Genomic DNA, 21,408 nt, shown 5'->3' on the forward strand with positions numbered 1-21,408 from the left:
TTGTCTTTCTGCTCGAGACTTTCAAACTCTCGACGCTTCAGTTCCACAATACTTTCAGGGACATTGGATTCCCTGAACTTCCTTGCGAACTCCTCCCAGGTAAATACCTTTCCAGCCGGATAAATGGCTATGATATTGTCCCACCATGATGCAGCGGGTCCACACAACAAATGTGTAGCGTAACGAACCTTCTCCTGGTCGTTACAACCAACAGTATTGAGCTTTCGCTCAGTGTCCATAAGCCAATCCTCCGCGTCCATTGGCTCGGGCGCGTATGCGAAAGATATAGGCTTGGTGTTCTGGAAGTCTGATAAAGTGACTCCCTGATTCTCGGGTCTCTCGACCCTGTTCTGTTGCAGCAATTCTTGGAAGAATTTGTTCTGCTGCTCCAATGTTACACGTTGTCTTTCCTCCACTAGCTGCATGTACTGAACAAAATTCTGCTGCGTCATGGGTGGTGGTGTTGGAAACTGATCTCTGGCTGCTCCCTCAGCCTCTTCCTTTTGTTTTGCTTCGCGCTCCATGCGCTGCGCTTCGGTCTCCTCTCCTAACGCTCCCGACATATCCCCCTAGTTCTGCAACACAAGATGATACTCATAATTACTCCATGCGCAAGTTTTCTGAGCTCAACATTGTGCACAGAACTAGTCACGCAATGGAAATCAAGCAGCAAATCCAAATCATACAAAACATATACCATGTATATACATACTTAAGTGGTCTTATTACAATACTCAAGTCGATGTGAGTATGCAAACTCACTTATTAAAGTATATGTACAAATTTCTACATATATTACACACTACAATACACGTGGTACTTGTGTATTGTAGTCTCGCCTCCCTTGGTGGACTCTAGTCGATCTTCACTCCCGGTACATCCCAGGCTTCCATCCGGTCGAACGTGTCGTCCTCCTGATAGACCCTGGAACATATGGTCTCCCCGTTGGCTGGTAATCCGAATCAGATGATGATCCTAGGGAGAAATCAGTGTTCACAAACTGATCGTTAAGTGTATCATAGTCCACCCATCGGGTGTACTCCCCTGTAGCTCCACCATAAATGTTTCCAACACTCGTACCCGACTCAACCTGTGTCGGATACCCTCCATCAACTCCTTCATTACTAGGATAACTCTGGTTCTGGGTTGTGGCGTCATCATTCATCTCTCCGTCATAATACACTGAAGTACTATGGGTTCCAAAATCAGATCCCCAACGCCAACCCGTGGAATTTTCTATAGGAGTCTCGGAACGCTGTTTGTTTCCGGATTCCTCTCCGCCCTCATATCCCCCATAGGAACTTCCCAGATAGTTCCCAGGTGTAACAGGTGTAGTTTCACGCTCAAGAGGATCAATACTAATGTAGTCACCAGCTGAGTAAACTGGTGTGTGCACCACATTCTCCATAGGTTCTTTCCCCCTAATCTCCTCCTTGGGTTCAGTAAACTCCTCTAGCATCGTATCAATTGCTCCTGTCAGGTGATGGTTCAACTGAAAGAGTAATGATATGAAGTTGCGACTATTGTCCATGTATTTTGCAGCTGCTATAGGTTTGCGTTTTGCATATTTGTAGTGGTTAAGCATGGGATCCTCTTCCTCCTGATTATGAGGAATGTGGCCGAATTCAGAACCCATAAGCTCTTTCGTCTTATGCTCCCGAATATCGGTTATGGCTCTCATAACAGCTATATGGTAGGCTGTGTTGATAGTCCTGGCTTCCCCTGCTGGCATGACTACGCTCATTCCCAGAGATTCGGGAAGTCGCAGTCCTACCCTACACTTGGCCAATACAGTACCATCATAGTACATGTATTTCTTTACTTGGATCTGGGGATCACACCCAAATTCAAGTAACATGGCTCGTAGAATATCTGCAAGTCCTCCTTCGTATTCACTCAGTGTGGAATCCATCACTTTCACGTTTCATCCGGGACGTGAACTTGCCATGTTGGCTGTAGAAATAGAAAGATTATAAGATTAGTATTAAATCATCATAATAGAGATAATAAAGAATTATCGCACTAAAAGATATGATTGTTGTATTCTCAATTGAATATACACCATATTTTTAGAGAATTCTTTACTAATCCTATTTGACTCCTAACGTTTGGTCCCACTTACTAGGTTCCAACCTAAGGTCAAAGCTTTTGCTCTGATACCAACTGTGGTGACCCTGCATACCACTGCATGTTGTAGTATGCCAGTCGTTGATATAACATTCACGAAGTACCATTCCGCAAATATTACATCCCTCAGAGTAGTACAACAGAACATAGCAGGTCCATAACTCATTCATTTATTATTACAAATATCATACACATGTCGTCTCGGAGCTCCTCTTGGGTCCTAAGAGGAATACTCCTGGGTTCGAGGCGAACCCAACTTAGCTTACAATATAAGAGTCTCATTAAGTTATACATTTATTTCCTCGAGCAACTAAATACTAAGAGTTCGGGCTGCTCGGTTACTACTACTACTGGATGTCTCTAGGCTTGATCTCCTCCGGAAGCCTCCCCGGATCCGTAGACGATGAGGTAGTCTACGCCTTCGATACCTCCAGAGAGGTCTGGTTCTTCATAGCCGATGATTTCGGCTCCTTCATTGTTGTCGTAGTCCACCTCCAGACGATTCAGACAGTCTAAGCATGGGATTTAAGAGTGGTATGAGTACAAGCGTACTCAACAAGTTCATTATAGATAAGAGGTATTTAATGCACTAGCTACGATATTAGACCAGAAAGTCTAATACCAATGCAAGTTTTGATAAACATTTCTTCAAGAGATTGCTTTTATTCCAAAGAGCTATGTCCGTCAGCCTTCACCGGTTTACTAGAACTTCATGGAGCTCCTTTCCGGCCGCGTTCGTAGTTCCTTATCCCGGAACAGGGAGTGACAGGTCACAGTTCTTTACACTCTGCAGAGGTGTGTTGCTTTACCCATAAGAGATCTTAACCTTGGTGCCAACCGGGCAGCTTTCCCGTCCACACTTCCTTCTGTGAGGCCCGGTATAAGGTCTAGCCAATCATGTTCCTCCGCTACCTCGAACACCCACCCTTTGTTGCATGCCCCGACCCTGGGTCCACGTCGGTCCCATTATTCCTGTAGATTTCAAGGTGGACCCCGACCACGACGTCAGTGCTGGGCTCTACCATACACTCCTACGCCGGTAGCTGCAACCCATCATAGACCGCAATACCGTGGGGACTTAGGACTCCCCAGCCTCACCGCTTGCTCCTTCGGGCGATAAGTGTACTACGGACTATGCCGTGGGGACTTAGGACTCCCCAGCCTCACCGCTTGCCCCCTTGGATTACAAGTGTACTACGGTAAAGCGCATCCGTTGATGAACGAGAGGTGGAAACACTTTTGACTACTTCGTCCCACTCCGGATCTTATGGTAAACACGGGTATTACGGCACAAGAATCACTGGCGACATTTGTTGTTTAATCCTAGATGGATATAAACCCGTGCAATGGAACCTCCACCATATCAACACAATCCATGGTTCCATTGCCCACCACATAGTCATATTCATAGTTATGAAAGTAGTGGTTTTGATTTTTATGCAGTAGTGTTAACCATAATACTTTGCAAGTAATTTGATAGAAATACTCAAATGACATGAGCAAGTGATGAACTTGCCTGAACACTGCAAAGTTTTGCAGTTGGATGGTGTGGACTGACCCTTGTCCTCTGTCTCTGAAAATAGCATCATTGTCCGATAAGGGCAATGGTTAAAGAAGCAATTATGCATGATTCCAGTTTTAGGGTTTGTTCCCCCCTTCCGATGTCCTTGTAATTTTATGTGAGAGGTTAAATACTAAGAACATCTTGGAGATACTTGATTTAGGGTAAATACAACCTTGAAATATTGTCAAGGTGTTTTGAAAGTCCAATTGCATTGATGGACTTATTTTCATTATTGAAAATAATATGTGTGATTTAAATCATTATTTAAATCCTTAAAATAGGACTTATTCTTAATTGTCTTCAAAAATTCTCTTTGATATTTTATTTAAATAGAGAATTTTATGCTGATCCTTTTTTATATTTTTAATTTATTTTTAAGAGCTTTTATCAATTTTCTATTGAATTTCAAAGTTTCATGTTTTTATTGAATTGTGAAAAGTCATTTTGCCCCCGGGCCCACTGTCGGGGTGGCCCAGTGGGTTGGGCTAAACCAGCTCGGGTCCAACCGACCCGAGCGGTCGCTCACTCGCCCACCACCTCGTGCCCGTGTCCTAACCCTAACCCTAGAGCTCTGGCGACACCGTGGTCGCCGCCGTCTTCTCCGATATTTCCCGGCCGCTTCCGACCATCGCCGCCGGCGAGCTGGGGCGCATCAGCACCGCCACTTGACGGCGCACCAGATCATCGGCGTCGATCTGGTCTCAGCCGCTTCCTTCGCCGAACCCCATCGCGGTCGCCCTCTCTCAGGCCGCGGTGCTCTTCGGCGCCTCCGGTGTGATGGCGCCGTCGAGGCCTTCGCCGCCGTGGTGCGGGCGCTGCGGCGCTAGGCGAGCTCCGGCCTGGCCTGGCCAGTGCCGTCGAGCTTTCGACGTGCGCCGCCGTGGCCGCCATGGCTGCGGCAGCCGTCTGCTCGCCCTGTGCACGCCTCTTCCGATCCCCTCCTTTCTCTCACTCGGCATGCTCTTCTTCTTCCTCTAGTTCTCGCCACGGTTGCTCCACCTCGTGGAGAGGCTTGCCGTGCCCATGCTCGCCGCCGTGCCATGCTCGATGTGCAAGCGTATGTTCTGTGTCTTTGCCGTGCTAGTTGTTGCCGTCGTCCCGGGTTGCTATCTTTCTTTGCCGCTCGGGTTCTTGTCTGCCTCGCTATATCGTTCATCTTCTTTGGGCTCCTTGGCCTTGGCCATTGTTGCCATGGCCATGCCGTTGCTTGTGCTCCTCGCTGTGTGCAGCCTTGCCATGCCTCTCGTGCAAGATTTCCTATTCTCGGCTCGCCTATGCTTGCCTTTTCTTGCTTGATTCTAGCTCGTGCCTCTGTTCATGTTATTATTCTTGCCAGACACTCAAGTGTGTTCATTTATATTGCCCTGGCCTCGATGACGGTGTATCATTCTTGCAATTTTGCAAGTGCGAGCCATTGTGTGCTATTTCTTGTGCTCAAATTCATGATTATGCTCAATTGAGCATTACCGTTGGCTTATCGGTGTTATTCAGTGATGAATTGATATGTGCTTTGCTTGTGTATTATGATCCGGTGGTTCATCAAGCATTTGATGTGCTATCGGATACAGTCATAAATCATTTATGTGATTATCTCAGAATTCAGTTATGACATGGTTGGATTTCTTCAAGATTCTGGTTATTTCCTGTTCTTTGTACTTGGATGAGGCAATCGTAGCAAGAGCTAGTGGTGCTCGTTGATCAATTGATCAGTAATTGCTTGTGAGAAATTGTGTGCTCCTCTCTCGTGGCTAATCGGTGCTCATCTAGTGCTATGTGTGCATCCTACAAGCTTGGCCTGTGTGTCTTGGTGCTTGACCAAGCATCGGTGGATGCTTGCAATGATCCATTGGATCACTGCAAGGCTCGTGCATTAGTTGCTTGTCCTGTTTCATTTATCTGTTTATTTTGCCTTGCTAAATGGATGAATGATGTGAACTATGACACAAGTTGATGATCATTTTAATTGAATTAGCTAGGGCTAGTTGGATGACAACCACCGGTTGGTACCCTAGCCCTCATCGAATCCAAATGGATGATGATGTGGTGGTTTTATGTGTTGGCTTGGGTTGAGGTGACCCTGGCAGCACTATGATGTCAAGGGTAGCTCCCACTCGTGGCTGTTGTTATGACTCTCTCATGCTATCTGGTTGATCCATGTCTGGATTACCAATAGCTTTTGATGTTGAAAACAAAATAGACAATTAGATGTCTATAATCTGATGGTGTAACTAGTGTGGTGCTAGGTGAGTTTGGATGGCTAGTTAGGGATTAAATCCATGTTGGATTTCTCTGGTAGTGTCACCATTCTGACACACCAATGTTCCCTTGGTGAATTCCTTCTGGCTAGTCTTCAGTTTGCTTGCACCAAATGGTTTAGTAGCCAGATGATGATGCAAACAGTGGTTTCATACCCACTTTGCTTCGTGATGCAAGTGTATGCTTATTTATGAGCAAAACAGGGTTTTGCTCTGTGTTGATCTTGTTTATACCTCACTCCGGCTCCTAGATGGTTTGTTGGTGTAGAGGATGGCTTCGGTGGGGGTCTGGTGGTGGATTTACTTGCCCTGCTCCTCCGGGGGAGCTGGATGCCTGTTGGTTAGGTGGCTAGTTGAGCTGGTTAAACAGCGGTGGCTGTTCTTCCCGTTCTTGTGTTCTTGGTGAACTTACCCTGGTGAATTGCCGCTGATGAACTCGCCGGAGTTCAGCGGTGGAAAAGGTTATATATGAACCTCTCATGGCTCTCTTGGTCGACAAAGCAGTGCTCGTCACTACTTGGTGACTCTCCCTGTGTGTGTGTTGCTGTTGTGCATGCACACTAGCTGTGTGAGCAGCTAGTGTGTGTGTGTGTGACCTGGTGCTTGGGGACTTGGGCTGTGAGAGGATCAGCTCGGCAGCTTGATCATATCCCCTTCATTTCATTTATTTGCTAACCTGCCAAGTGGATTTGCCACTTGGCTTAATGATCTGTTTATTGTGTATGTGTGCAGGTATCAAGTACTGATCAGGATGAACTCGAGATCATCAAGATCAAAGAATTCATGAAGATCACAATGTAGTTTAGGTCATTTAGATATCTTGTAATTTTCCTTTTTCTTTTTCTATTTATACAATTCTTGTAATGTGTTGTAATTCCATAATTCAAATTTGAATATTGTAAAGACAATGTATTATGTGTGTGTTGATCAATAAAGCTCAAGTTTCTCTCAATGAGCTTAATTTAATTGTTGTATAACTCATGTTCTTGCTTAATGATAATTGTTTGTGATTCAAATATGGTTTGAATTCATTCAAACTTCTTAACTTATAATTCAATCATGCAACTTAAGATTTCAATGTAATATCACTTCTCTCTTCTCAAAACCCTAATCTAAATAAGTAGGAACAAGTTCATCGCACTCTCGAAACCCTAACCCTGTAAGGTGTCGAGAGAGAAACCTGTCCCCCTTCGATGCAGTTTTGTTTTAAAAGCGCGAAATTTCCCCGTAAATTACAATGCAATGCACACCCCTTTCTAAAATCTACCCCTCGATCGTCTCTAAACCTGGGATATTACACTTCTTTGGTCGTTGCAACTTATCCCATGATTGCCAATTAGTTTTCCTCTTCCCATCTTTAGCTCTTCAATAAAAGTTCCTAACCAGCCTTGTTAGATCATCACATACCGAGAAGTGCAATTTAAAGACACCCATCAAATATGTAGGGAGAGTGTGCGCCACAGATTTTATGAATACCTTACGACCTGCTTGAGCTAAGTGGCCATCACCCCACATAATTAATCTTTTAGTAAGTTGGGCTTGGATATATTATGAAACTTCCCCTTTGACATACGATCATTTGGAGTATGCAGCCCCAAATACTTTTCCTCAAATGTTGACGAAGTTACATCGAGGATAGAACATACATCATCCTTGACACTCACGTGGCATGTATCTCCAAAGAGAAGAGAACATTTTGATGGGCTAATGAGCTAACCCGTAGATGAAGCATAAGTGTCCATAACTTCTTTAACATGGATAGCTTGATCATGATTGGCCTTTAAAAAATAGTAGCGTATCATCCGCAAAAAGCAAGTGTGAGACGCCCGGAGCACGATGACACACCTTAATGGGAGTTATATCATTCTCACTAATTCCTTTATTTAAAAGAGACGAAAGTCCGCCAGCCACGAAAAGGAAAAAGAACGGGAATAATGGATCACCTTGCCGTAGTCCGTGCGACGGTGCAAATGAATCCAAGAGGGTTCCGTTGAATTTAACCGCACATCTCACCGACACATGACATTATCCAGTCCACGAATCGATGAGAGAAACCCATCTTTTGCATCACCTGCTTCAAAAATGACCCCTAATCAACCCTGTCATACGTCTTTGATAGATCTAGTTTATAAGCACAATAACTCTTTGTTGGATCCTTCTCCTGTATGATATGGTGTATGCATTGAAGACGTCTTTGATAGGTCTAGTTTATAAGCATAATATACGTGGGTAATATCATTGAAGACTTAAACTAGTAATTTTCATTCAAATGATCGCTAGAGAGACCCTTATTATTTTAAAATGTTCCGTCCAGATCAATTTTCTACCAGTTTATATTTTCCTACCAGTTTATTGTTATTTCTATCAGATATGCATATAAAGTAAAAGTAGGCGTATATGTAGTTATATATCTACACATATGTTAGTCTTAAGGGGTCTTTTTGTTGACTTCGCCCAAGGGCCCTAAAAACATAGGGCCGGCCCTGTCTCCTGTTTGATATGGTGTATGCATTGAAGACGCATTTGATAGGTCTAGTAGCACAATATACGTGGGTAATGTCATTGAAGACTTAAACTAGTAATTTTCATTTAAATGATCGCTAGAGAGACCCTTATTTTTTTTAAAATATTCCGTCCAGATCAATTTCCCGATCGCAACACGTTAGTGCCCCCCTGAAACTCGAGAGGCCAGAAGAAACAATAAACGCAAATTCCAACTAAAATCTGTCACCAAAACAGGTTACAACGACGGGGTGGTCACGACCCAAAGGCCAGGCCAGCCAGCCAGCCAGATCACGGATCTGTGAACCGGGTCCAGGAAGTAATAGCCAGCATACAGATACAGACAGGCAGCGGCAGCCACGGAACCAACCCGATCACGTTGCCCCGCCTAGACTAGCCCCCACGACTCCCCCCATCTCCACCACTCCCGTGGACTCCCTCCTTCCCTCCTCCTGTCCTCCGCGCGGTGGTCGCCCGTCGCCGGAACCAGGAGACCGCAGCCGGAGGGGCCCGTCAGATCCGCCGCCGCCGCCGCCACGATGAACGACTCCGATGTCTCCAAGCAGATCCTGCAGATGGTGCGCTTCATCCACCAGGAGGCCGAGGAGAAGGCCGGCGAGATCTCCGTCTCCGCCGAGGAGGTTTGTTTTCCTCCCCCCTCCCGAACGTCCCGGAAGCTTCGCGATCCGCCGCGCCTCCTACTTCTTCTGAACGCGCCTCCTTGATTGCGACCCGCTGGGTTGTTTAAGCCCATCGTTCCAATTTTTGGGGATCGCGAGATCTGCGTCCAAGTGACGGAACGCCCAATTTTGTTCCGAGGTAGATCGACAGGCTTGTAGATTCGGGCTGTGTAGTAGTAGCTTAAGCTGGTCCTGGTGCACGGGACGAAACTGAAGCTTCCAGATCGCAAGTTCTCAGCCACGTATAAACTTCTTCTGACTTTGTCCAAATTCAGATGACTGAATCCATCCTAGTTGATTCTGGAAGCCGCGATGTATCATGCTGTTATTTACTCTTGTAGACGGTTCAGGAAGAGCTTGAGCTGAATCTGGAAGCACAACTGCATCGTGATCTTACTGGAAAACATGCCAAAAATTGAAGTAGCTCATCGCCATGCTTATTGCCTGTTACATGACCTTACGATCTGTTGTTCTGAACCCGTCACCATCGATCCACTCGATGCATGGCACGTGTCTTGTGTAGGCTGTAGCATTATCCATCCTGGATCTTAGGTGCCATTTTATCACCTACATCACTGCACCGCGAGATGGATCTTCGAGCAGAATGCCGTAGATACCAAACTGTGTGTCTGCAGGATGAGTTGGTCGGGTGCTGGATGCTCAGCAGTACACTCACCTAATTGTTGTTCTATGTCTTATGCATTTCTTTATTATCCCTGGGTTTGTACGATCGATTATCGTGTTCCCCAGTGCCATATCAAGTACGCTATCTTGAGGTCTAGGAGACGTGATTTGTCTGCATGCATTCTGAGTTCCCCTGAATTGTGAGAATGCCCGTGAAGCAACACGCCAGTCATTTTTTGCAACTGGACCTTTTACTATGCATGTGCTTGTCAGTATCCTGTTAGTCTGATGTTTGCTATGCCATAAGTTTCTTGCTTGTCTTAATTTGTTCGTATGCCTTACTACTGCGTAATTACATCGCAGGAATTTAACATCGAGAAGCTGCAACTTGTTGAGGCTGAGAAAAAGAAGATCAGGCTAGAATATGAGCGCAAAGAGAAGCAGGTTGATGTCCGGAAAAAAATGTGAGGCTTGAATTCTCTCTTCCTCCACGAGAATACGATGCTATCTACTGCATTTAATCTTTATAATCTAGAGAAATTATTCTACATTGTAATTATATATAACAATATGCTGTAGAGAGAGCTGAGCAGCAAATTATATAAAATATATCAGTGACATTCAGTACTAAATTAAGCGCTCCTAAGCTCTTAGCTGAGGCAAAATGGCTAGCTTAATTGCGCTTAAGTGTGCACTTGATTTTGCTTACCGCTTTAATCCTTCAGAAAAGGGAAAAACGGAGGCAAAACGCTAGCTCAGCACTTATAGTTCTTAATTGAACCTACTGACGTTAACCATTGTTGTTAGGGGTGGGCAAAACCTGAAACCGCTCAAGCCGTGGAAACCGGCTAATGGGAAGCTAGTTCATTTTCCTTCACAAACTAGTGGCCTCCAATCTAGTTAAAAAAAAACTAGCCTGCTAAACCGGTCAAACCATTTCTGCCCACCCCTATTGTGGTACAAGATAAGCCCAAATTGCTTTAGCTTCACAATTTCATCACCTGTGCCCACCACTTGTTCTTCATTTCGGAACACTTGAATGATATACGAGCCAACTCAAGATTTACCGTCAAGATAAAACTTTGTGCACTGCTTGTTTGGTTTGAGTAATGGATATTGCGATATACTGAAGTGAAGTGCTCAATGAAGTATGACTTTAAAGTAGAATACACAAAGGCTATATGTTAAGTTTAAAACCAACAACGAAAAGAAAGCTACTGTGGACAGCAATGGAAATACTAGAATAACATAATCTAGTACTCCCTCCTCCGTCTTACAAAAAGCTGCTCAACTTTTTCTAGATACGAATGTATCTATAATTAAAATATGTCTATATACCTCCGTATGTAGACAAAGTTGAGCAGATTTTTTAGGTACGGAGGGAGTACTAAAGCAATGTCACCTTAGTATTATGTTACGTACAAATGAAGTGCAATGCTGACTTTTTAGTAGTAGGGGGGGTTCCCTTTTTGTGAATTTAGCCGAAACATTACGTAAGTGCACAATTCAATGACTCATTTACATTAGTATATCGAAGCTTATCCCTTTCCTAACCTAACAAAGTGTTGTTTTCTCCTTTACCAGTGAGTACTCTATGCAGCTGAATGCTTAACCTAACAAAGTGTAGTTTTCTCCTTTATCAGTGAGTACTCTATGCAGCTGAATGCTTCTCGCATCAAGGTGCTTCAGGCCCAGGATGACTTGGTTAACCAAATGAAAGAGGATGCAATGAAGGAGCTCCTGAATATCAGCAGCAACCACCATGAATACAGGAAGCTGTTGGAAGGACTAGTTGTTCAGGTTTGTTTCAATATACATACTGCACAGAAAACTTCTTGGTTCCTTATGGTGGGGGCATCTATTTTATTTCAGTACACACAGTTGTATTAATGAATATCATTGTCTTCTTACTCTTAAGTAACAATGTGGGTCTGTGTAACCGTGATCTTCTCAATTATGATGCAATCTTGTGTATTGAAACTTGTGTCAATTTGATTCATAGGATCAAGTATGCAACATAAATTTATTATGCTCCTAACATCTTCCCTTTGTTTCCAAACTCATGTATTAACGAACGAGTCCTTGTGTGGATAAAATACAGTGCTTGCTTCGGTTGAAAGAGCCAGCTGTACTCCTCCGTTGCCGCAAAGAAGACCACCACAATGTAGAAAGAGTACTGGATTCAGCAAAGAGTGAGTATGCATCAAAGGCAGAGGTCCACGAGCCGGAGATACTAGTGGACCACAGTGTCTACCTGCCACCTTCTCCAAGCCATCATGATGATGATAAGCATGGCCTGTTTTGGTAATGCATTACACTTATCTTTTCGGTATTTTGAGTTTTCTTCTTTCTGAATGTTTTAAATGCCAATTTTCGCGGCGAGGGCCCAGCTACAGCAATTGCAGTTATCGTGGAAGTTGTTTCTCATATTGTTCTAATAGTTAATCCACATGTGACCACATGTGACAAATCTCATTCAAATATATTAAAGAAACATAGTAATTTAAGACTAGCAGTATAACCAATCAAAGTAGCACTACAACATGTATTAGTGCCCTGTAGGTTGTACTCCCTTTGTCAAAATGTAGTGCATCTTAGATTTTTCAGAAGTCAAACGATGTAAAGTTTGACCAAATATGTAGAAAAATATATCAAAATCTAGAACATCAAATCAAATCAATATTATTAGAATCATCATGAAATATCCTTTCATATTATATGTATTTGACGTTGTAGATATTATATTTTTCTACATACTTGGTCAAACTTTACATCATTTCACATTTGAAATAATTAAGATGCACCACTTTTTTTTTAGCAAAGTAGGAGTATATCAAAACTAGCATAGTGGAATATTGGCCCATTACTTCCCGTTTGGTGTCCGAAAGAGCCATAGCATAGTTGTTGCAGGCATTATAGATCTGAAGTTTTTCAATAGTTCCTGCAATCCTGTTCATTATTACGCTCTTAATGCTGAAAGTGTGTTTATGCAGCCATGGAGGTGTTGTGTTGGCTTCTCGAGATGGAAAGATTGTATTTGAGAATACAGTGGATGCAAGGCTGGAAGTTGTCTTCCGCAAGAAATTGCCGGAGGTGCGCTCATTTTTCAGTATACTTTGTTCCACGACCCTGTGAGTTTGTATAATGCAGTATTTTTCGTAAAAAAACAATAGAAAAGAAAACGAATCTAACAAGATCACAAAGTCCAATGTTCTGTATCTCTTGCTAGGATTAATCTCCATTTGTGCCAACGCGGGCAACATTGTAAATGGTTTTGCATTTTAATATGAGCACAAACAACATTTTTTCAATTATGAAATGGCAAGTATGAGATCATCATTTAGTTTATTATATGATAATACCCATTATAAGTAACCCCTGAGAAGGGAAAACATCTTACCCCCATTTATTGCTAAATCAGTTCACTTGTTCCCTTAACCACACCAAGAGTACATTTTCTTGAACAAACAGAGTACTCTTGAGGAGTACAGCGGGTTTTTAAGCCAGTTTCAAAGTTGGTGCTGCACTCGTAAAAATTAATCTAACAAAAATTGTCAAGTAAAAAGTTAATTTGTGTACATGTCCTCTGGGGACACCTATTTCAGAGGCTAAAATCCTACACAGGACACACAACATTATGCTATTGTACAGAGAAAGAAAAGCTATTTAGAAACATGAAATTTATTTTAACATCCTTGTTTCCTTGCAGATCCGGAAACTTCTTGTTGCGGCCTAATCTGCACTTGTATTTTGGCGATGGTACAGCTGTTTCTATGTAATGGCTGCTGGTTTGACCCTGCAGTTGCAACGAACTCCGCCTGTTTTTTGCAAACATCGATTGTTTAAAGTATTCATCCTCTATGTAAGCACTACCTATTTGTTCATTATTATTGCTGAGCACAAACTATTTGCACGCTGTTTGCTCCGAGGAATAAATAAATAAAGTACTGTCAGACTTAAAGGGCTAGGCATTGTGGCACTGATTGTGTTGATGAACTCTGTGGCTTTGCCATTCTGTGTATAGGCTATCATAGATTGCGAAAACAACTTCCCGTGTGATTACTGATGTGCTTATTTATCTGTGTTTCTTTGCAACTGGTGTAAGGCTTACGTACTCTTGTTTGAGAAGTTACCCGTGTGTTCATTCGTTAACCAGCACATTACTACCCACACAGGAAAACCGTAGGCAGTAGGCTCGCATATTGCTGGATTACGAGTATCTCCATTGGACGCCATTGGAGCTAAGTCGATAATTTGTCGCTCCCTAACTTCCCGTTGTTGGCAAACTTGCAAACATTCTTGTCATCCTTTTGGATGATTGGTTCCCGAGATCCAGTGCTCCATGTGATTAAAAAATTCGAAAATTTAAAATTTCAAAAAAATGTGAAACACAATTCTGAAGTAGCTAAATGATGTCTCCCACAAACACGTAAAATCTCAATTCGAAATGTTTTGTATTCCAAGGTACACAAAGATAATAAAATCTGAATTTTGCCGGAGACTTGAAATCACTATACTCAGATTCACAATTTTGCTATTTTTGTGTAGCCTAAAATACTTATTATTGCCAATTAATGTTTTCACGTTTGTGGAATACTTTATTGGCAAAATTGTGATTTTTTCGGATTTTTTCAAAACTCAGAAATATAATTTCTATTTTTTTTTGGTGGCGATGTGCACCAGATCTTCACTCACTGGAATGAAACCAAATCTCCATTCACTTGGTGAAAAGGTTAAGCGGCGTGGTCGAGTATCAGGCACAGCGACGCTCCGGCATGACAGCCGACCCAATCGCTTGGGTCCACCATCGTCCTTTCCTCCTTTTTTCTCTCCTCAGCCCCTCATACTCACCATCTTCCTGCCCAATAGATGTCCAACAATGTTGAATATATAGTAAATTACCATATGATTTAATTTAAATAAATAATTGATAAGTTAATGACCACAGAAACAACAAGTAAACTAAACATGCAGATCATCCACACATCGCATCTAGACAAGATGAACCGGTTGAAACTAGAACTAGAAATTCTAGTAGAGATTGAAATAGGAAAGACATAAACACATCGATGCAACAACATCGTTGACATTGGCGGTAGCAGGTGTTGTCTCCCTTGTTGAGGTTGTCGAAAAGGTTGTCCATGTTGGGGAAGAAGTCGCCGCTGGGAAACTCGTCCTCGGACGACGACGTGTTGCCAGTAGTCACGCGTAAGCGCTCCTAAAAAATCTGATTGCCCCTCACCCGTACAGGTCTACGAGATGCAGGCAGCTAGGGTCGGTCGGTGCACGCCGAAGGGAGGGATGAGGAAGATGAAGGCAGAGTGACGCAAGGTTCTGGAAAGAGGCGGTCGCATATGTGTCTCGTACATGCGGCTAAGGTTTGCGTCCACACTTATATAGTGCGGTTCATGAAGGTAGTGGATCACATCCCACGTCCAAGTCGACACAGCCACAATCGAGAAAAACCAGAACAAAAACGGTTGCATTGACGCGTCTGTTAATGACTCGTAATAAAATTCCTGAACAACAAAAAAAATAAGCTCGGCTCGGCGAGATTTCCTCAACCCGCGGCGCGTTGTGACGTGTGTGACGAGGCGTGGCGAGGCGGGCGGCGGAGGAGTATGAGTACGCGAATGCTCTCTCTCTCTCTCTTCTCACTCACTTACTAGGACTAGAACATCACCCCTTATAAACCACTTCAACTCTCTCTCAACTAGCACTTTAGTCCCACCACTTGCCATACCCCATGGGCCAAGAGAATTACAGAATTTGTATTGGCTATGGGTAAGTTCCAATGCCAAAATTCCAACAATCCCCCAAAAAGTCTCATTTTCACATTAAATACCATTATTCCAGAACATTCTTTATATATCGGCGCGTGGTGGAGACTGTTAAGTTGAACTTCCACTATGAACTTTATATTACACTAGTATCTACTTGAATAGTGGGCTATACCTTGAACTACAAGTTTCCTGCCCACTAGCTTCACACAAAGCCTAGACCTATATAGGGCTGCCACAAGCCTTCCTCGCGGTGTGGAGGTTCTACGTCATAATCCAGGGCCTTTCATGAGTTTATTAGAGAGCACCCTACTCCCACAGATTCCGACGTTTAACAATCAGACTCATCTATGTGTGTTTTTAAGAAGATGTTATGCAGGAAAACACCTTTGCTTGAATAAGCCACTTAGAACACATTAAGATAATCATCATCCTGACATGCATAGTAGGAGAATATTGCATCATCAGGAGAGGTAAATTAATTGTAGGGATACTCTTCTCCCAGCTGACCGACAACTTATCTCCCAACTCTAATTGACGGGATCTATGATCACACAGGTGGGTTACCACTGTGGGCAACTCATAGTGTCGGTCTCAAACCCATATCCCTCGATGAATTCTCTATCATACTGCATGATAGACCCTTTGTGAAGGGATCTGCAGAGTTTCTAGATGTTTGGATATAGTCCAACGCAATAACTTTGGAGTTCTCATTTTCCTAACAGATTTCAATCTCCTCTTCACATGCCTTGATGATTTCATATTATCCTTAGAACTGTTTACTTTGATGACCACCGTTTAATTATCATAGTTCATCGGGATAGCGGGTATTGGTTTCTCAACCACAGGTAAGTCCATCAAGAGCTCACGAAGCCACTCTGCTTCAAGAGTGGTTGTGTTTACTGATGTGAGTTCTGCTTCCATTGTTGACCTCGTTAAGATGGTCTGCTTGCATGACTTCCAGGAAACAGCGCCACCACCAAGTGTAAAAAAATAACCACTCATGGCTTTAGAATCATCCGCATCAGATATCTACTTTGAGTCACTATAACCCTCAAGTACCCTTGGATAGCTAGTATAGTGAATACCATAAATGAAATGACAGGCCTCATCGCGCTGGCTAAATACATAAGCGAACCAATGATCTGAGAATATCTCAACTGATCCCTAGCAATTCCTCGGTTCTTTCGCATTAGCACACTAGGATCACAAGGAGTTGAATAAAACTTGCAGTCGCTAAACCCGAAACGACTCAATATTTTTTTCCACATAGTGGGATTGAAGCAATGTGATCCCACCATTGTCATCGTTGAGAAGCTTGATGTTCAAGATTACATTGGCTACTCCTAAGTGCTTCATCTTAAAACAACGAGATATGAACTCTTTGACCTCCTTGATAACAACAAGGCTGGTCCCAAATATCAATATGTCATCAACATAGAGACAAAGGATAACTCCCTCGCCCCCACCATGGCGATAGTAAATACACACTTCTAAGCTTCGTTTACAACAAAGCCTTCAGCGGTTAAAGTTCTTTCAAACTTCTCGTGCCACTTCTTAGGTGCTTGCTTAAGACCATACAAAGGCTTCAATAACTTACACACCTTTCCTTATTAACCATATACTACAAATCCATCAGGCTGCTCCATATAAATTTCCTCATCGAGCTCTTTAGAAAATTTGTATTAACCTCCATTTGATGAACAAGAAGACCATGTCAGGCATCCAAGGGAAGTAGTACACGAATAATGGTCAGTCGAGCTACATTTGAGTATGTATCAAAGATGTCATCACCTTCTTTCTAGGTATAACCCTTGGCCACAAGACGTGCGTTGTACTTTTCAATAGTACCATCGGGCATAAGCTTTTATTGAACAACTACTTACATCCTCAGGTTTAGTCCCATAAGGACGATGAGTGACTCCCAAGTTTCATTAGCTAAGATGGAATCCATCTCGCTATGAACAACTTATTTCCAGTAGTCAACATCCTGAGATGCATAAGATTCTGAAACAGAAGTGGGAGTATCATCCACGAGATGCTCATTTTGGTAGCTTCATTGTCTTCTGATACGTTGCGAACGTATATATAATTTTTGATGCTCCATGCTTGTTTTACACCAATTGCTATATGTTTTGTTTACACTTCGTGACACTTTTATGCATTTTTCGGAACTAATCTATTGACAAGATGCCACAGTGCCAGTTCCCTGTTTTCTGCTGTTTTTGAAGGGATTCGTAGCATAGAAAACAAAAAAATCCTATCGCAAGAACGAATAACAAGCCAAGATCCAATCTAGAAGATGGTAGCAACGAGAAGATCATGAGACTAACCCTCGAAGATTTCCAAAACCTATGAGATTATATCTCGTTGTTGCTGTAGTCGATCACTTGCCGCCTTCAAAAGCGCGTAGAAGATCTTGACTGCCACAGTCGGGCAGCACCTCCGTACTCGGTCACACGTTCGGTGTTGATGACGACGTCCTTATCCCCATTCCAGCGGGCAGCGGATGTAGTAGATCCTCCTCGGAATCCCGCCAGCACGACGGCGTGGTGACGGTGGTGGTGGAGATCTCCGGCAGCGCTTCGTCGTAAGCACCGCGGGAGAATTAGGAGGAGGGAGTAGCTAGGGTTTGGGCGCAGGGTGGTGCTACGACTTGGGGAGCTAGGGATGCGACTTGAGGTGCCTATGGGGTGCCCCTTGGTCCCTTTAAATAGGTGTCCAAGCCCCTTGGGTCGTCCATAAACCTGCCCCCAAGTTTGACTGAGTTCCGATAGGTTTCCGGTTCCGAAAACCTAGTCCTACTCGGACTCTTTTGCCAATTCCGAAATTGCATTAAGGAAAGACTCCTTTTCCCTTAAGGCAACGTGGTTGCACCTATTATGGAACCCTCCGGGCTTTCTTAGACATCCCGGGTCGTCCCGGACACTTCCGGAACCTTCCATACTATTCCGGACTATTCTGGTCCTTCCAAAACCTTCTAGAAGCTCCGGTCAAAACACCGGACTTTTTCCGAACCCCGGAAAATGACTTCCCATATATGAATCTTATTCTCCGGACCATTCCGAACCTCCTCGTGATGTCTCGGATCCCATTCGAGACTCCGAACAACATTCGAGCTCCATTCCATATTCCATATCTACTTAAAACGACATCAAACCTTAAGTGTGTCACCCTACGGTTCGAGAACTATGCGGACATGATCGAGATTCCTCTCCGATCAATAACTAATAGCGGGACCTGGAGATCCATAATAGCTCCCACATATTCAACGATCACTTCGTGATTGAAAGAACCATTCACATAAAATAACAATTCCCTTTGTCTCGCGATATTTTACTTATCCGAAGTTTGATCGTCGGTATCTCCATACCTAGTTCAACCTCGTTACCGATAAGTACTCTTTACTCGTACCGTGATATGATATCCCTTGTGAACCAGTCACATGCTTGCAAGCTAATTGGATGTCATTCCACCGAGAGGGCCCAGAGTATATCTATCCGTCATTAGGATGGACAAATCCCACTATTGATCCATATGCCTCAACTCACACTTTCCGAATACTTAATCCCATCTTTATAACCACCCATTTACGCAGTGGCGTTTGATGTAATCAAAGTACCCTTCTGGTATAAGTGATTTACATGATCTCATGGTCAAAGGATTAAGTTACTATGCATATTAAAGCTTGAAGCATAAAGAACTAAATGACTTGATCATATGCTACGCTTACTATGGGTGTATGTCCATCACATCATTCACCTAATGATATGACTTTGTTATTAATAACATCCAATGTTCATGATTAGGAAACCATGATCATCTATTAATCAACAAGCTAGTTAAACGAGAGGCTTACTAGGGACTCTGGTTGTTCACACAACACACATGTATCAATGTTTCTGGTTAATACAATTATAGCATGAAGTGAAAACATTTGTCATGTACACTAAGATATAACAATAACTATTTTATTATTGCCTCTCGGGCATATCTCCAACAGTCTCCCACTTGCACTAGAGTCAATAATCTAGTTTACATTTGTAACGATATAACACCTTGGTCTTCTGGTGCTTTATCATGTTTTGGTCACGGGAGAGGTTTCAGTCAACGGATCTGACACGCTCAGAAATGTATGTATTTTGCAATTCATTTGCGTCTTCACGCATCACTCATACTCATTTTCCAAATGAGTCGGCATTAATCATATATATTCAGTCTTCTGGTGGAACCTTAATTCCGTGGTCTGAAATATGTCACTAATATTGTCACAGACAATATAGCTTCAAAGTTCTGACACTATCGGAACTACACCAAGTTCTCAAAGAACTCCTCAACTTAAAACATCCTTAGTCATTGTCAAAACAATGACATACTCTGCCTTTGTTTGTAGAATCCGTCACAATATTTAGAACTCATCTAAATCTAGCATAGACTTCTTCTAGCTCATTGTGCTACCTTTTAAACAACACTTAGCCTAATTGAGATTGAAATTGTATTTTATATGTAACCAAACTAATATTGGTGCAACACCTTACAATGATTTGTTTGTCATTACCCATAAAAAACTATATTTATATCCTTGGTTCTTCTAAAGTACTCAGGGATATTCTTACTGTTGTCCAATGATCATTACATGAATCATTCTGGTATATGCTCTTAACACTTTAGATCACAGGACATCTGATTTTGTACATATTATTCTTGATCTAAAATCACTCATGTGTTTTTACTCATCGAGTGTCAAATACACTCAAGTCTTGTTAAACCTTCACATGGAAAAGAACACCTTCTTAATATTTTTATATTGAACTACTTCAATATCCATTCTATGTACTTTAACTTAAACTTATTATGTGTTTCAATCTATCTTCATAGATCTTGACACTAAATATGTTTCAGTCCATATCCTGTCATTGAAGTTAATTCTCAATGAAACCTTTTAATCATCAAGTATATAATCACATCATTTATAATCAATGATATGTCATCCACCTATAATATTATAACTATGTCTCAGCGCTCCCACTTAATTTCTTGCAAATGCAAGCATCTTCATCATTTCTGATGAAATCATAACTCTTTGATCATTTCATCCGGTGAAGATTCCAACTCCGTGATACTCACTTCATCCAGTGAAGTTTGTATACCTTTTTAGTATTCCACGGACTAGCAAAACTCTCAGTTGTATCTTGTATACACCTTTAATACACACTTCTGTTAAGTATTGTATTTTGCCATCCTACTAGCATATCTCATAAAAGAAATATGTAGCGATTACTAGAACAATCCGCATAGACTATAAGCATCGCTGCTGAAGATCTAATCTTATCGCAGTCAACTCTTTGAACTTTGTCATAAACAATCTTTTGACAAGTTGAGCTTCTTCAAGGATATAATATCCAAGTCTATAAATTGTATAGATCTATTTACTTTCAAAAAGTATTTACCTATCTTGGATTTAATGGCGCTTAGCCATTTTAACGGAGTCAGGGCCCATCATAACTTCTTTGTATGTAGTTGGTTTATCATTGTTCAAAAGCAATCCTTTGTCCACAAATCATTTATTTGATCACAAAGTAAACCATACCTACAAGGTTCAATGTGTACTTCGATCTCCATGACTATAACACTTTGTAGACATGAGAGCCATGATCGTCGTGGCCTCTTCGGAACCATTTCCGATGCTGTGCTACTCTGATCATCATGCTCAGGTTCATCAACCTTTATCAAGTTCTATTGTCCTCCCACTCAAATACTTCGCTAGAAACAATTTCTTGGAAATAAGTAAGAAACATCGACAAACACTTTTGTCTTTGTCTCCATAGTGGAAAGAATTCCCAATCAATTCTCTGGGATAACCAAGAAAGACATTC

General features: G+C 42.4%; 1 protein-coding gene across 1 annotated transcript; it reads left to right on the forward strand.

Annotated features, from left to right (window-relative positions):
* The first annotated feature begins 8,883 nt into the window (after positions 1-8,883).
* LOC127343181 (V-type proton ATPase subunit E) lies at positions 8,884-13,719 on the forward strand. The gene is made up of 6 exons (XM_051369298.2): positions 8,884-9,089; positions 10,116-10,216; positions 11,396-11,552; positions 11,854-12,056; positions 12,746-12,845; positions 13,462-13,719. Exons 1-6 carry the CDS (start codon positions 8,988-8,990, stop codon positions 13,486-13,488), a joined length of 690 nt encoding a protein of 229 aa, XP_051225258.1. The 5' UTR covers positions 8,884-8,987; the 3' UTR covers positions 13,489-13,719.
* Positions 13,720-21,408: the final 7,689 nt, after the last annotated feature.

This window comes from Lolium perenne, chromosome 3 (assembly GCF_019359855.2).
Source record: "Lolium perenne isolate Kyuss_39 chromosome 3, Kyuss_2.0, whole genome shotgun sequence".
Classification (NCBI taxonomy): domain Eukaryota; kingdom Viridiplantae; phylum Streptophyta; class Magnoliopsida; order Poales; family Poaceae; genus Lolium; species Lolium perenne.